The sequence below is a fragment of the Neoarius graeffei genome, chromosome 6 (genome assembly GCF_027579695.1).
Source record: "Neoarius graeffei isolate fNeoGra1 chromosome 6, fNeoGra1.pri, whole genome shotgun sequence".
Taxonomy (NCBI): domain Eukaryota; kingdom Metazoa; phylum Chordata; class Actinopteri; order Siluriformes; family Ariidae; genus Neoarius; species Neoarius graeffei.
This window is the reverse complement of record NC_083574.1, coordinates 33,533,039-33,549,911: the sequence shown is the minus strand read 5'-3', so window position 1 is coordinate 33,549,911 and position 16,873 is coordinate 33,533,039. Positions and strand designations below refer to the sequence as shown.

The window sequence follows — 16,873 nt, the reverse complement described above, 5'->3', positions numbered from 1 at the left end:
AAGACAGATGAGCAAAGAATCACATCTTTTGAAAACAAATGCTACCGCAGGATTTTGAGAGTCCCCTGGGTGGAAAGGCGCACAAATGAAGACATCAGGAAGGAGCTACAAGTAACCAGTGACTGGCTGCTACAATATGTTCAGAGACAGAAGCTGAAATACTTTGGTCACATAGTGAGGCATGATGGGATGGAGAAGCGAGTTCTTGAGGCACACATTCCGGGGAAGCGTAGCAGAGGAAGGCCAAGATGTAGATGGGATAGAACTATGAAAGAGGTTTTTGGGTCTATGGAAAAGGCAACTAGGGTTGCTCAGAATAGACGTTTTTACCACAATGCCGTAAGAGAAGCTACGCTCTGATCAGAGTATGCTGCGATGATGATGACATTTACAATGTAAGCGATTTTTTTGTGTTGATGAGTTTGTGAAGTTACTTCAGTTAAATAAGTATTTTGAAATAGCTGGTGGTCTAAACGGCTGCTGTAGTGTAAACAACTAGCGATAACTTATCAGAGTACGCTCATAATCTAGAAGCCACTGCTCGCTTTAGATATATTCAGAAGATTGCTATGTGCAATGGAATCGACCCCGACAGTCTGGGAAAGAACGATTTGTCATACGATCTCGAAAATTACCTTTCAGTCGAGTTCCCCGACATCTCGAACTACCTGGTGTGGCAGACGTCCTTCACCGCAAAACAGATGGAAGAGTATGGAGGCTTACAACTTTTCTGTATGTGGCTGGGTAAAGGACCTCGGTATCAAATCGCTGCCGAATGAATCCTGTATTGTTTTTGCCTGTAAGTGTTTTTTAAAGCTTTTTGTTCACGTCTTTACAACGAAGTGCTGCAAGTTGAAGTGTAAACAAACAGTTGGCTTGATTCTCACTTGTGTTGGCTCTTATCTCTCAGGTAAATCATTCACAAAGATCATCAGAAACCCCTTTAAAGACCTGGATCTTAGTTAAACAAGACGGAGATGTGATCATGGCGCATTGTAACTGTATGGTTGGGGAAGAATTTTGTCGCGACCTTCATGCATATGGACTTTGTGAGGAGCAAACAAAGAAACAGCTGGGGACTTTAGTGCTTCATGACTAAAAAAAGCACCGTAAAATAACGACATGTAGCAAGAAAAGTACTTGGAAAACACTAAGGACGTAGCTGAGAGGGATATACAAACCGTTCACCAAGTAATCACTGCAAACTTGAGCATGCTTCGACTCGGCTCCCCTCGATTTCACTGAGAGGTTCAAAAGCCACCTTTCTCGACGTCTTTTTGTAGCATTCTCGATCTTGTAACGACAATTGTTTGGCATAATCCGACAGCTCATAATGCCGGTCTATGGGCAGCGCCATTGTTTCTGGGTCCAGGCTGCGCGCGCATCCTGGCAACGGTCGGTTTGTTTACAAACATGCAAAGGGGTCTATTTGATCATCAAATGTTACTAACATAAGTCTCTCTGGTCTTATCAACTGATGTAAATGTCACTCGCAGCATTTAAACTGGAGGCTCAACCCTAAATTTACCATAACGTTAGCAACGGAACCCCCACATTATGCCTGTGGTAAAGTAACACTTTATTGTCATGGACAATACAAGAAGGTTTAAAACTGCTCACACAAGGACACCTGCATGCATAAATAAATACTTTATACCTGTGCAGGTGAGTGCTGGACTTGTTGTTGATTTGCTACCCAGTAATAGCGGTTCTGCAGCTCACTCAAACTAAGCTGGGTTTCTCTCAGAGTCTGAGATACGGCTCTCAATTGAGCAGAAACAGCAGTTTTCTCCTCTACAGCCTGCTGCAACTGCAACACAAGCACATACAACATGAGATCACCGGGGTTTTCAAAAACTTAACTCTAATGCTGCTATAAGAGATAAGAAAAAGTGCAGTGATCCACAGTATTTCAAAAAAACAAAAGGACAAACACGAAGAGTAATTTTAAAAAAGGAATAAAACCCAAAGAATGAATATAGACAGACAGACGGTTTGAATACATACCTTGATGTTGAGCTGCTGGAAGCCAATATCTCTCTGCTGAATCTCTACTAGGCAGCGCTGTAGGTGAGACTGTAGCTGCATAACCTGTTCTGAAGTTGGGCCTTTACCTGGAACAAATTGTGAGTCCTGTGTGCGCGTGCACACACACATACAGTGTGTTATCAGTAGAATCTGCACACATCCAACCTTTTGGTCACATGCTCCCATGTTGTAAACTGTTCTACCATCAGCCTGAACTTTTATTGTGAAAGAATTCAAATGATTTCTGAATGTGATGTAAATGTGGACTTTTATTCCCCCTCACTGACGAAAGAAGTTTCCGGTCTCCATTTGTTTAGTGTGAAATTGTGCAAATCTCATCTCATCTCATTATCTCTAGCCGCTTTATCCTGTTCTACAGGGTCGCAGGCAAGCTGGAGCCTATCCCAGCTGACTACGGGCGAAAGGCGGGGTACACCCTGGACAAGCCGCCAGGTCATCACAGGGCTGACACATAGACACAGACAAGCATTCACACTCACATTCACACCTACGCTCAATTTAGAGTCACCAGTTAACCTAACCTGCATGTCTTTGGACTGTGGGGGAAACCGGAGCACCTGGAGGAAACCCACGCGGACATGGGGAGAACATGTAAACTCCACACAGAAAGGCCCTCGCCGGTCACGGGGCTCGAACACGGACCTTCTTGCTGTGAGGCGACAGCGCTAACCACTACACCACCGTGCTGCCCATTGTGCAAATCTCTCAGACAAATTATTTAAAAAAATATTTTTTCCTCCTGTTTAAGTTGCATCCTTTTGTCTATATGGCTCTTTTAGCAGATAAAATGTAATATCTATATAATGCATACAAGCTTCTCTGAACTTTACAGGAAGCAGATCAACTCCGTGATCCTCTCCAGTGGACTCTTCATAAAATATTGAACATAAGGATGATACTAATTTTGAAAGTACTGCTTTTTCAGAAACAAAAGCCTTAATGTTTGTTTAAACGTGTGTTTGAAAATAAAAGGTTGCACGAAAAAGAAATACAGTGTCCCCATATGTTTAAACTCAAAAGTTTACTCGCCACAGGGGACATGAAAACACCCCCATTTTCATACATATACTGTACACTGAATGCAAAAGTCGTATTGCATGCAGCTGATAAACAACAACTACTTCTTTTGGCTGCTCCTGATTAGGGGTCGTCACCGCGGATCTTTCGTCTCCATTGCTCCCTGTCTTCCGCATCCTTCTCTACCACACCTGCCACTTTCATGTCCTCTCTCACCACATCCTCTTTGGCCTTCCTCGTTTTCGTGTGCCTGGCAGCTCCATCCCCAACATTCTCCTTCCCACATGCTCTGCATCTCTTCTCAGGATGTGCCCGTACCATCTCAGTCTCATCTCTCTTAGCTTCATTCCCAAGCTCTCCACATGTGCTGTCCCTCTGATGTGCTCGTTCCTTATCCTGTCCAACTTTGTCACTCCCATCGCAAACCTTAACATCCTCAACTCCGCCACCTCCAACTTTGCCTCCTGTCTCTTCGTTAAGGGTACGGTCTCCAATCCATACATCACAGCTGGTCTCACTACTGTCTTATACATCTTACCTTTCACTTTTGCTGGGACTTTCCGATCACAAATGACTCCTGAAATCCTTCTCCAACTGCTCCACCCTGCCTGCACTCGCTTTCTCACCTCACTATCGCAGCCCCCATTTTCCTGCACAGTTGACCCCAGGTAATTGAATTCACCAACTTTCTTTACGTCTACTCCTTGCATCTTCACTCCACTCTCATCCCCATTCTCATTGATGCACATGTATTCTGTTTTGCTACTGCTCACCTTCATTCCTCTTCGTTCCAATGCATACCTCCATCTCTCCAAACCCACCTCAACCTCCTTTCTACTTTCACCACATATCACAATATCATCCACAAACATCATGTTCCATGGTGACTCTTGCCTTACTTCACCCGTCTGAATCGCGCAGATCCGATTTTTTTTTTTTTTTAGGGGGGGCGTTGGAGTGTCTGATTATAATTTCAAAGTAAATTCTGTATTAAAATTACTAAATAAGCAAATGCCGTTACAGTCCATGAAACATAGGAAGTATGAAAAGAAAACAGTAAATCAGAAAGCTGCGCACATTTGTGCAGCTTCCGCGAAAACGTGCACAGCTTTCTGATTTACTGTTTTCTTCTCATACTTATACTTCCTGTTTCATGGACTGTAACGGCATTTGCTTATTTAGTAATTTTAATACAGAATTTACTCTGATGAAATTATTCAGACACTCCAACGCCCCCCCCCCCCCAAAAAAAAAAAAAAAAAAAAAAAAATCGGATCTGCACGATTCAGCCGTGAAAAAGGCGGCATCCATCAAAAGGCGCGCCGTTTGCATCCCTGTTTAAACTCATAGGTTAACCGACTTTAACCGGCTAATGAGTCTCGGTGGTTGGTCAAGATTTTTTTTTTAGTTTTCGCCATCCCTACACCATATCTGCCCATCACGCCCTCATCTCCTCGGTTTCCCTCGCCAACATGTCCGTTGAAATCTGCTCCTATCAGCACACGCTCTTCCCTCGGTACACTTTCTACCACTTCATCCATCTTTTCCCAGAAAGACTCTTGCTCTTCGTTCTTGCATCCAACATGTGGGGCATACGCACACACAACACTGAGTACCACTCCTTGAATCTCCAACTTCATGCCTATCACTCGGACACCCTCTTCACATCAATCACACTGTTGACCAACTCTCCCCTCAAAACAATACCAACACCATTTCTCTTTCCATCCACTCCATAATAAAACAACTTGCATCCATCTCCAATGTTCTTGGCCTTGCTTCCTTTCCACCTCGTCTCCTGCACACACAAAATGTCCAATTTCCTTCTTTCCATCATACCTGCTAACTCTCTCGCTCTGCCAGTCAATGTTCCCACATTCAGTGTTCCTACCCTCAATTCTAAGCACCTTCCCTTCCATCTTTCACGCTCTCTCCTAACACGCCACCCCTCTCGCTTTCTCCTTCTCCGTTTTGATGCAACAGTAGCACACTTTCCACCGGAACCCTGTTGACCAACAGTACCGGAGGCGGTCGTTGTTAACCCGGGCCCCGACTGATCCGGTATGGTATTTCTCTTTTCAATCCGCATGTTAGATTTGGCATGGTTTTACGACGGCTGCCCTTCCTGACGCATGCGTTTGTAATTTCAACCCTCTCCTATCCATCAGCTGATAAACTGATGGGGTAAAACAGTATTCTCTACAGGACTGGGCCAGTCAGTAGCCTGAGTGTCTGGGAGATGATGTGTCCATGTTATTAGGGTTTGTTCATTTTTTTTATTCATAGTTGCCCAAGTAGGACAGTGATCAAAAACTTTCTATTCCTCCTCCTTTTGTTCAAAAAAATCTGCTATTGACCTTCACAAAATTAAAGTTTTTATTTGAAATACATTTCAACAAAATGTATCGCACAGTGGTACAGCCTTGGTGCTGTAACCATAGCGTGCACAGATGACACACAACTTTGTGTCTTGACTATAGCCAATTTGTCCCCTATGATGAAATTAATATACTCATTTTGCAGTAATACATTTAAATAGCTATCCAGCAGGTCAGTAAATAGCTAACAGGTTTCCAGGCAACCAAGACTGATAACTTGGCAAGCACACAGAGCTTTCCCCTTGCCTGCTGGACTAGAAAATGGATTTATGATCTGTCCACTCCAGTTCTAGCATATGTTAGTGTTGATCTGATGATAATCAAATAATTTATCAAATGTACTTTGTACGAGGGTAAGTCAAAAAGTTCTAAGACAGATGTTATTTCAAAAGGAATTCAAAAGGACTCAAAAAAGGAATAGATAGTTTTCACATGATGTCACAGAGTCGGGGATTCCCTAGTGGCGTCCATCTTGCGGGTCAAGCTTACTGTACGGGTCACTGAGGACACATTGAACCCAAGCAGGCTATTTAAAGCTAGCAATGGTGCACACCTGTTGTATTCATGGCTGTCGTAATAGGTCAGATGATGACATCAAGCGGAGCTTTTATGGAATTCCCACTGTACGGGAGCACGAAGGCGAGCAAACAAAGAAACTCAGCATACAAAGGAGGAATCTATGGCTTGCAAGAATCAACCGCAAGGATTATCAGCCTTCCAAACACAGCAAAGTCTGCTCCGATCATTTTATAAGTGGTAAGTTGTTTAAATAAATCAATTGTAAAATTCCAATGTTTACATACCTTGGCTGTAATTAGGACACGACTGTCACTTGTTTTTATATGGTGGACTTCACGGACCCAGCCACAGACAAAATAATTGTATGACTCCAGCGACTTGTATGCTTTGAGGTCGTCAAGTGTGTAGGCACTTTTACTATTCACGAAATAGTTCACAATATCAGGGTACGATATGGATGGCAGCCCTGCATAGTCACTTGAAAATGCATCTTTGTCCACTTCGTAGGGGTCAATTCCCCCAATCAAGGCCAGTTTGGCTGCATACCATTGTCATGAGATGTCGTCCAATGTATTCATATACTTCCGTTTGCTTGATTTTGCCGACATTGATCTTTATTTTAGAAAACTGACTATATAACTTTATAAATTCGTCCGAGATAACGTAGCCGGTAATGGCGATGGCCCGTTTTGTTTGCCCCACAAGATGGTGGCTGGAGGGCGTTCCCCGGAATGCTGTGACGTCAGTGAAAACTATCTATACAAAGAAGGAATTCTCCAATGGAAACATCGCTTGCAGAAATGTTTAGACTTAAATGGAGGATGTGTAGAGAAATAGTTTTGCTATTTTCATAAATAAAGATTTCTTTCATTTGTCTTAGAACTTTTTGACTTACCCTTGTATAGATAATTGTGTGACCACCTCCCTGTCTGTATGAAATATGGTCTGTATTATGTTACCTTGCTGGTCTCCCTGAGAGCTTGACATTCAGACTGCAGTCGGCTCTTTTCAGACCTGCATGGTTGGGGGTATGAAAAAAAAAATCATGAAGTCATTACACACACACACACACACACACACACCCTTCTTCTTCCATGAAATGAATAATACATTTTCCTGGCTTTGTCAACACATCATGCCGAACATAGTGCTAATGACTTCCTGTGCGCGCATATGCGCACATCACTAACGTCTGTCTGTCTTTCTTTACATCAGTCCAATCCTGATAACAGTATCAGCCTAAGAATGGTTATCCTTCCTGTTTTAATGCCTTGAAGGGGTATTTTGAGACATTTTAATCATAAAAAAGTTCAATAATTTACGACCAATAACTGACGACTGCTGTGTTTACATACAAGTACTTTTGTTTGTGCGACTAAATTCATTATTTTTTGCCCTAAACATCGGTTTAAAATCTTAATTTATAATCCATTCTGCAATACGATCTTCACCAAAAGTATATGCAAACCCAGAGTGCATTTGGTGTCAGTGTCAGACTAATTTAGTGACCCCCTAACAGTAAGTAGTGTGGGAGTCCTGTTAAAATGTAAAAAGTAAGATTAAAACTGCTCTTATTGAAGAAAGAGCAAAAAGAAGTGTCAGCTGAATGACCCTCATACACCTCCAATGAATGGATTATCATACTGATCATCGGCTAGAAAGACCCTCACATGCCCCTTTTCCACCAAAGCAGTTCCAGGGCTGGTTTGGGGCCAGTGCTTAGTTTGGAACTGGGTTTTCTGTTTCCACTGACAAAGAACTGGCTCTGGGGCCAGAAAAAACGGTTCCAGGCTAGCACCAACTCTTTGCTGGGCCAGAGGAAAGAACCGCTTACGTCGGGGGGGGGTTGTTAAGACCGACAATAGCAAGACCGCGAAAGGTCGCCATTTTTAAGCGACGAGAAGCAGCAGCTGTACAAACGCGAAGTCATCCATTATTGTTGCTGTTGCTTCTTCTCTGTGTTGTTGTTGCTTCGATGTTCGCGCCAAGGTTTATGCAAATGCAGCGACGTAACTGACGTATACAGCGACGAAACTGACGTATACAGCGACGTAACTGACGTGGCTCCCCTTAGCACCCTGAGCTATGGAAAAGCAAACTGGTTCTCAGCTGGCTCGCAAGTTGAACGAGTTGTGAACCAGCACCAGCCCCGAACCAGCCCTGGAACTGATTTGGTGGAAAAGGGGTAACACTGACTTCAGTCAGGTGGCCACATTAAGAGGGTTCATTCTAATCAAGATAATAATCTGATTAATAACAGATTACGAGGCTGCATGTAAGCAGAGCTACTAAAGCCAAGTTGCAGTTTACTGCAGTGGTCATCATTATTTAAACACTACAGTGTTAAAAGTTGTATGGAGGTTACCGCATAACACAGTGGAGTGGACTGAATCAGTGTCAAGTGGTAGTTGTTAAAATGCAATGATATTTAGTTAAGGCGATTTAAAAAAAAATGATGCAGCGGGCAGTCCTAAATGGCAGCTCTGTCCTTTAGAATATGGTTCTTTAAATAAACAGTTCTTGGTAGTGCACTCAGGCATGGTGGAAGGACAGCGTGGACACATGTGTTGGGCTACATTTATCACCAGCACTGACAGATTTGCTTAACTAACCCAGAGGCGCTGCATCAGTCACAGAAACAAAAAAACCTGAACAGTCCTGTTGTGTAACATAGGAAAGATCAGCTATGACTCCATATAATAGTTCCACCAAGCAAACCTTATTATATATAAAATCCATTCCTTAAAACTGAATAATAATAATAATAACAACAACAATAGGTACCCTATGGGTACATGTGGCTACTGCTTATTAATAAAATTGTTTTTTGATACCATGTCCATACAGTAAATATAGCATATACAGTGGGGAAAACAAGTATTTGATCCCTTGCTGATTTTGTTGGTTTACCCACTAATAAAGACTCGATCAGTCTGTAATATTAATGGTAGGTGTAGTCTAACATGCTGAGACAGAATATCACAAAGAAAATCAAGAAATCGACTTTAAAGAATTTGTATTAATTTATTTGCATTTTATTGAGGAAAATAAGCATTTGAACCCTCTTGCCAAAAGGACTTAGTACTTTGTGGCAAACCCCTTATTAGCAAGCACAGAGGTCAGACGTTTTTTGTAGTTGATGACCAGGTTTCTGCACATATTAGGAGGAATTTTGGTCCACTCTTCTTTGCAAATGACCTCTAAATCATCAAGATTCCGTGGCTGTCGCTTGGCAACTTTTCTATAGGATTCAGGTCTGGAAACTGGCTGGGCCACTCCATGACCTTGATATGTTTCTTCTTCAGCCATTCCTTGGTTGCCTTGGCTGTATGCTTTGGGTCATTATCCTGCTGGAAGACCCATCCACGACCCATTTTAAGCTTCCTGGCAGAGGGAAGGAGGTCTTCACTTAGGATTTTACGGTACATGGCTCCGTCCATCCTCCCATTGATACGGTGAAGTAGCCCTGTGCCCTGTGCAGAAAAACACCCCCAAAGCATAATGTTACCACCTCCATGCTTGACAGTGGGGCTGGTGTTCTTGGGGTCATAAGCAGCATGTTGAATTGATGCCAAAGAGCTCAATTTTGGTCTCATCTGACCATAACACCTTCTCCCAGTCACTCTCCAAGTCATTCAGATGTTCATTGGCAAAGTTCAGGCGGGCCTGCACATGTGCTTTCTTAAGCAGGGGTACTTTGCGAGCACTGCAAGATGTTAGACCATTGCGGTGTAAAGTGTTACCAACTGTTTGCTTGGTGACTGTGATCCCAGCTGCTTTAAGATCATCCACTAACTCTGCCCGTGTTGTATTAGGTCTATTTCTCACCGTTCTCATGATCCTGGAAACCCCACGAGGTGAGATCTTGTTTGGAGCCCCAGACCTAGGTCGATTGATGATCATGTTGTGAGTCTTGTACTTGCGCACAACTGCACCAACAGTTGTCACCTTAACGCTCAGCTTCTTGCTAATGGTTTTGTAGCCCATACCGGTCTTGTGCAGGTCTACAATCTTCTCCCTTAAATCCACAGAAAGCTCTTTAGTCTTTCCCATGTTGGAGAGTTTGGAGTCTGACAAACTGATTGATTCTGTGGCCAGGTGGCTTTTATACAAGTCATTAGTGATATCAGGTGTCTTCAATTTAGGTGACAAGGTAATTTGGAGAGTCTAACTTGTCTGTATTAACAAGAACTCTTGATGGTTACTAGGGGATCAAATACTTCTTTTTCTCAATAAAATACAAATAAATTAATATAGATATTTAAAAGTTATTTTCTGGATTTTCTTTTTGATATTCTGTCTCCACATGTTAGAATACACCTACCATTAAAATTACAGACTGATCAAGTCTTTCTTAGTGGGTAAACCAACAAAATCAGCAAGGGATCAAATACTTGTTTTCCCCACTGTATACACATTTTAAATTCTACTCGCCTCATCTCTTGCGTCACCAAGCTGTGAGCAGCATCAGGGTTTGGAGTATTTTGGTTACCAATTTTGTTTACTGCGTTTTGTTCAAAATCCAGTGCTGTGAACTAGATCCATTTTCAAAAAATGGTAAGAAAGCACTTACTCATGACTCGTCTTAGAAGCATTATTGAGTACTATTGAGCACATTTTGTTTCACAAGTGTAGTGTAAAGACTATAAAATAAAAAAAAAATTAAAGCGAACAGCAGAAGTTTGATATCGGCTTCTCAATATATCTGCCATAAAGCTAAAAAAAAAAAAAAAAAAAAAAAAACAACAACCTTACAAAGCCTTTCATTTGACCGTTCAGAAGGACCAAACAAAAGCTGTGATAATCAAAAGGTACATTTTCTTAAAATAAACACCACTTACTTGATATCGAATCAGTAGCCTTGGCGAACCACGAGGTGAATTTCGTTTATCTTTTAATCTGCCGATTATCTTCCGATACTACGAAGTTATAACGAGGTTTCTCTATTTCGTTTCTGGTTCTGATTGGTTCCAAAGTTTATCAAGAAGTAGAACGGGTCATCGAACTTGATCAGGATAAGAGCTGATTGGTTACGAAATTTCGCTATTGTTACACCTTCTTACAACATGATGACATAGCGGCTTCGCCACTCGTTCTTGTGTACCTTTGATAACACGAGAACAACTGTTTGTATCACGAGATCATGATTCGCCGTTCTGTGATTGTAATGCTTATGCGCAGTGCGCTATTGTTACACTCATTCTTACAACACGACATAGTGGCTACTGCCTCGCTTCGTCTCTATGAGGCAGTAGCCACAACAACAATAATGATGATAATTTTGATTGTATAAGCTACAATAATGTAGCAGGCTTTTCATTTCCCATATTTATACTGTCCCTAAAACTGCACAGTTTTGGTCTTAGTCCCTTCCTCAGGCCTGGAAGATCTGACCTGTCTCAGATGAGATTCTGAGATCTCATCATTCACTGCTGCTAGACAGCAGAGGGTACAAGAATTATAAAATAGCAGGAATGCATATGAATTCATCCTGGGTAGAAACAAAATGGCTCTAATGCCATGAAAAAAAACACACACAAAAAAATCTAAAAAACAGGAAAGAGCTGTCGTGCGATTGATTTCAAACAGATCTACAAAATCAGAGCTCTCTTTTTACAAACTAGCAAAAGCTAACGAAAAGAGAAGAAAATGGCGATAGAACATCTCATCTCATCTCATTATCTCTAGCTGCTTTATCCTTCTACAGGGTCGCGGGCAAGCTGAAGCCTATCCCAGCTGACTACGGGCGAAAGGCGGGGTACACCCTGGACAAGTCGCCAGGTCATCACAGGGCTGACACATAGACACAGACAACCATTCACACTCACATTCACACCTACGGTCAATTTAGAGTCACCAGTTAACCTAACCTGCATGTCTTTGGACTGTGGGGGAAACCGGAGCACCCAGAGGAAACCCACGCGGACACGGGGAGAACATGCAAACTCCGCACAGAAAGGCCCTCGCCGGCCCCGGGGCTCGAACCCAGGACCTTCTTGCTGTGAGGCGACAGCGCTAACCACTACACCACCGTGCCGCCCCGCGATAGAACATATGTTCATAAAAATTTGAGAAAAAGCTTATTTGTTAACTTTTCATTTTTAATAAAAGGAATATTTTAGTTAATAGTCTATTATATTTAGTCCAACCTTTACAAATGTAGACAATTATTGGTTATGAAGAAAAATTTTTATTTAACAAATGGAATAATTAAGTTGTTAAAGCTATTAAGAATAAGAAAAATATTTTTGGTAATACAATTTTCTAAATAAAATTTTTTTTTTCAAAAACATTGGACGAAAATCGAGCCATGAACCCAATACTGTGAATCAAATCATGAATTGGGTGAATCATTACATGCCTAGTAGATACTTACTGAATTCTTGAATAGCGATGTAGCCTGATAACACGCTGTTTCAGTTGCTTAAATTAAACCCTCGTCCATGTTCAGGCTAATAAGATACAACGCAATTTATTTCTGTTGATCTTAAAGTTGAAGACATCCTGTTTTTCAGCAGACATTTAAACCATCCACCTTGACAGCCACTGCGATTGTTGGAACCTATTGCTGATTCCTGATATGACCTCTTAATGAATAATAGCTGATAGACTCAATAGCTCCCAAGTATAACTACGTCATCACTTGTTTACTGCAATGCATTATGGGAGATAGCCGGGGTCGGTAGTTGAGCAATATGACGGCTGTCGATTAATTTTACACGAGAGTGATGAGAGGAACGATTTTGCTGTTCTCTGTTGTGGAAAACAATGAAACTGGTAATTTAAAGAGGCGGATAACACGTCGAGGGTTTACAGCAGGAAAATCTGAATCCAAATCAAGCTTGGTGAGAAGGTAAGAGTTTAGACCGAGTCTACCGCACTGTACAACAGCAGCAACATCAAATCTCAGAATATCTTGTTTAAGGACATATACTTCACCAGCTAAACTTTATCGAGCAAACAAATCTATCTGAATATCGGGAATTGGCGCGGAGCAGCGCTCTCGTGGGGGATTTGTGGGCAAATAACGGTCTGAGTGATAAATGAGTGATTATTTAAATAAAACTTGATATCAGGAAACATTACAAAAAAAAAAAAACCACAAAAAATTTTGAAAACCCGCTGATCTGCCGTGTCATGTTCAGTATAAATGCATTTTCTTCAATAAATGCCGCTATTGAGGTACACTGAACATTATAAATCAGGGCTCTACATCAACTTTTAAACCCACCTGCCCTGGGGGGAAAGTGGGGGTTAATTTCCACTTGCCCTCCAATATTATCACTTGCCCCCTACTATTTTACGAGTACTACTTTTTTTTTTTTTGGAAAACCACACAATGGTTGTGAATTGCAACATAAAATGAAGATCACACATTGAGTTGAAGTTTGGTTATTGATTAAGTTCATTATTAAGTTTGGTTATTGGTTACTTTTTACCGGTAACGGACAATAACAATTTTATCCAAAATAGTTTTTCCTGCCTTAGTCGATTCATTTCCATTTCACATGCATGCAGCTGTTGTAAAAGTTCGGTGTGTTTGTGTAGAATTCTCACAGACTGTAGGTTCATTACTCGATAATGTAGAAATCATAAAATAGAAATCTATAACAAAGTTTGTATGAAGAAAACAATAGGGTGCCAAGACTTTTGAACAGTACGGTGTTTGAGAATATTTATATATTGGTTTATTGTTGTTGTATCATTCATCTCTAGGTTTAAAAAAAACAAACAAACAAAAAACCAGCGCTGCGTCATGACAGACAGGATAATGTTTGAGTTTAAAATTATTGTTTAGCGTGTAGGTCATGGGTGTTGTATACAGACCTGGCAACCTGTAACTGAATCAGTGCAGCTGTCTGTCATGACACAGCATGTTTTTTTTTTTTTTAAATAAACCTAGAGGTGGACGATATAAAAAAAAATTATATATAAATATTTTGCACAGGGGGCGGCACGGTGGTGTTAGTGGTTAGCGCTGTCACCTCACAGCAAGAAGGTCCGGGTTCGAGCCCCGTGGCCGGCGAGGGCCTTTCTGTGTGGAGTTTGCATGTTCTCCCCGTGTCCGCGTGGGTTTCCTCCGGGTGCTCCGGTTTCCCCCACAGTCCAAAGACATGCAGGTTAGGTTAACTGGTGACTCTAAATTGAGCGTAGGTGTGAATGTGAGTGTGAATGGTTGTCTGTGTCTATGTGTCAGCCCTGCGATGACCTGGCGACTTGTCCAGGGTGTACCCCGCCTTTCGCCCGTAGTCAGCTGGGATAGGCTCCAGCTTGCCTGCGACCCTGTAGAACAGGATAAAGCGGCTAGAGATAATGAGATGAGATTTTGCACAGGACTGTGTTCCTCTGATAACAGAAACAAAGCTCCAGCTCTCTCTGCTCTTAATCTGTTCTGTTCTTTCAGGATTTATCGCGCATGTTGCTCCTTGTAGAGTTTTTTTTTAATGCCTGAGTTGTTTGAAACCAATCTGGGTTTTCTGTGTCGAATAAGGAAGCGGCTTCACCTTTAAGAAAATCAAACGCTTTCATGAAGGAGCTGACTCGAATGAGAGCAGCAAAAAATAAAACGAGATTCTTAAGCAAACTCTTCCATCCTCACTTCCGACTTTCTGTTTCCGTAAAATACATTTTAAATACAATCATGAATTTCTCTGGAGTTTTCAGGCTGAGCTCCTCTCTTCGTATTCTTTAACCGCTCATTTCCTCGTTGTTCTTGAAGCATTTGCTTCTATTTGTTAACGTTTTTCTTGATAGCGGGGAGACGGTAATGCCTTTTATCTATTTCTCTGGTTGAACAAGCAAAAACAGCACAAAAATTAACCATATTGAAGACAGATTGAGCCTTGCTTGCATGAAAGACTGTCTGTCTGACCCCAGCTGTAATTATCACGTGATGCGTGACATCATACACAAGGGGTCTATAAACGGTATGCGTACCATACTCCAACAGCGGGGGGATATAAAATAACTTGCAAAGCAGTAAATGAAACCGAGACTAAGAAAACAGCCAAGACATAATGGCAGATACGTAGTGAGGGATGCTTTTAGGAACTGAAATAAAAGATCAAGAAGCCGAATTTTTATGGTGCTAGTCTGTAATAAATGCTCATTCCAACTTGCCCAGTTGGGCATGTCGGGGACATATCCCACTTGCCCGAATGTGTATTTCACTTGACCCGGGCAATCGGGCAGCCTTTAATGTCGAGCCCTGTACATACCCGAAAGAGAACCCTTCATGATTTGGGAGTTTTATCGGTCCGACAGGCTCGTTCAGCTGCCGAGTGCTTCAGCACGTTGAGAGGCAAAGGCTGAAGAATGTTTCTTTGTTTTACAGGCTTTGGAATATTGCTAGTTTCAGACGATGAACAGTGTCGATTGTTATAATCTTCTATAACCGAAGGCCGTTCCGCAGACCATGGAAATATTGCTGGGTCACAGTTTAAGTCCGTCTTTTTCCCCACCAGAGAAACGTAAGCTTCAAACACTTGTCCATTTCGATTCAGTTCAAAGGGTTTTGTTGCGGATTAAACTTACCCATTTCTTTCTTCTTCTCGACTGGCAGCTATTAAAAGCTCAAATTAAGTGCTCTCTTTGTTGTGGAGACACAGTAAGGGTGTTTTCACACTTGGTCCCTTTCAGCCATCTAACTGAACTCAGATCGATGACTCAGCATTTTTTGTGCATATGTGAACACTCCAACCGTACCCAGACCCCTTTAAAGCGAACCGAACTGAGACCACCTCAGGAGGTGGTCTCAGTACGGTTCGCCTAATCTGCGCATTGTGAACAAAAAGCGCACCGGGTTCACTTCGCCTTTTTCACTGTAGTTTAACCTTCTTTGTTTGCCGTAGTTGGTCACGTGACTGTAGCAGGGAAACTCAACTTCCTTTTGGAACTTACCACAGCCGCTTTACAGTTATATACAGTTATAAAATATAAAAATATATAATATAATAAATGTATTTTCCTTAATCCGCACTATTTTGATCAAAGAATACAGCAGGGCAAGCATGGCAGCAGACATTTTGATTCAAGAGAAAATTACCCAGAATTCCGTGCACTGGGGGTCTGAGGGCTCTAGAGGACCTGGTGTGAACAGAAAGAGGACTGAGGCCCCATCAAAGCTTAACTGGACCAGAAAGAGAACCCAGTCCTCTTTGTAATAAATTCACAGTGTGAACACAAAAAGAACTATTGCAATAAATAATTCTGTTGGTCCACTTTTTGGTCCACTTAAAGAGGACTGAGTCTGGTTCCTTTAAAGGGGACCAGGTGTGAAAACACCCTCTGGCACACAGCAATTCACTTTAGGCATGGTTAAAACCGGTTAGACAGAACAATGCAGTGTTTAACAAAGGTGAAAGTAAACAATACGGCGGAGCTGACCCCGGGTATCGCCTGTAATGCATTGCGGTAAACAAGCAATGACGTAGTTATGGGTTAGGGTAATTGCTACCCTCTTGCGTCCTCTATATTGTGTTCAGCCAACCAGAACACACTTCACAATTAGTGAAGAGTGACGGAACATTAAAAAAAAAAAAAAGAGAGAGAGAATGCTTGTAGAACTACCTCAGCTCTGCTAGCTCTGCCTGGTATCCCAGAATGTCTTTTTCACACTGTTGTTTGAAAGTGTGTGCTTCTTGTAGTGCCCTCTGTTGGTCATCATATTTTTGCTTCAACTCCACTAGCTTGGCGTTTTCAGACTGCAAATTTCCAACCTCCTTAAACTGGAACAAAAAAGAAAGAAAAAAGCTATAGCAGAAAACAGAACCCAAAATAATCCAAAATGCTGAAAAGTCAATCTTTTTAATGTTCTGTCCCATTGCTTCAAGCCATCTCCTTGTATTTCATAGCACGGTAAGTGTACAAACCCCAACTGATCTTCACTAAATCTCAGTGATGATTAACAA

At 41.8% G+C, this 16,873-nt stretch overlaps 1 protein-coding gene across 2 annotated transcripts in view; it reads right to left on the bottom strand.

Moving 5' to 3' along the window:
- The window catches only part of LOC132887851 (golgin subfamily B member 1-like), a 225,383-nt gene that overhangs the window by 43,202 nt on the left and 165,308 nt on the right, over nucleotides 1-16,873 (bottom strand). For both annotated transcript variants that reach the window (XM_060923586.1, XM_060923587.1), the window contains exons 22-25: nucleotides 16,533-16,690; nucleotides 6,923-6,977; nucleotides 2,008-2,133; nucleotides 1,658-1,810 (exon numbers count right to left, since the gene is read on the bottom strand). In XM_060923586.1, coding sequence (XP_060779569.1) covers nucleotides 1,658-1,810; nucleotides 2,008-2,133; nucleotides 6,923-6,977; nucleotides 16,533-16,690 — 492 coding nt within the window. The remainder of the gene's footprint in view (nucleotides 1-1,657; nucleotides 1,811-2,007; nucleotides 2,134-6,922; nucleotides 6,978-16,532; nucleotides 16,691-16,873) is intronic.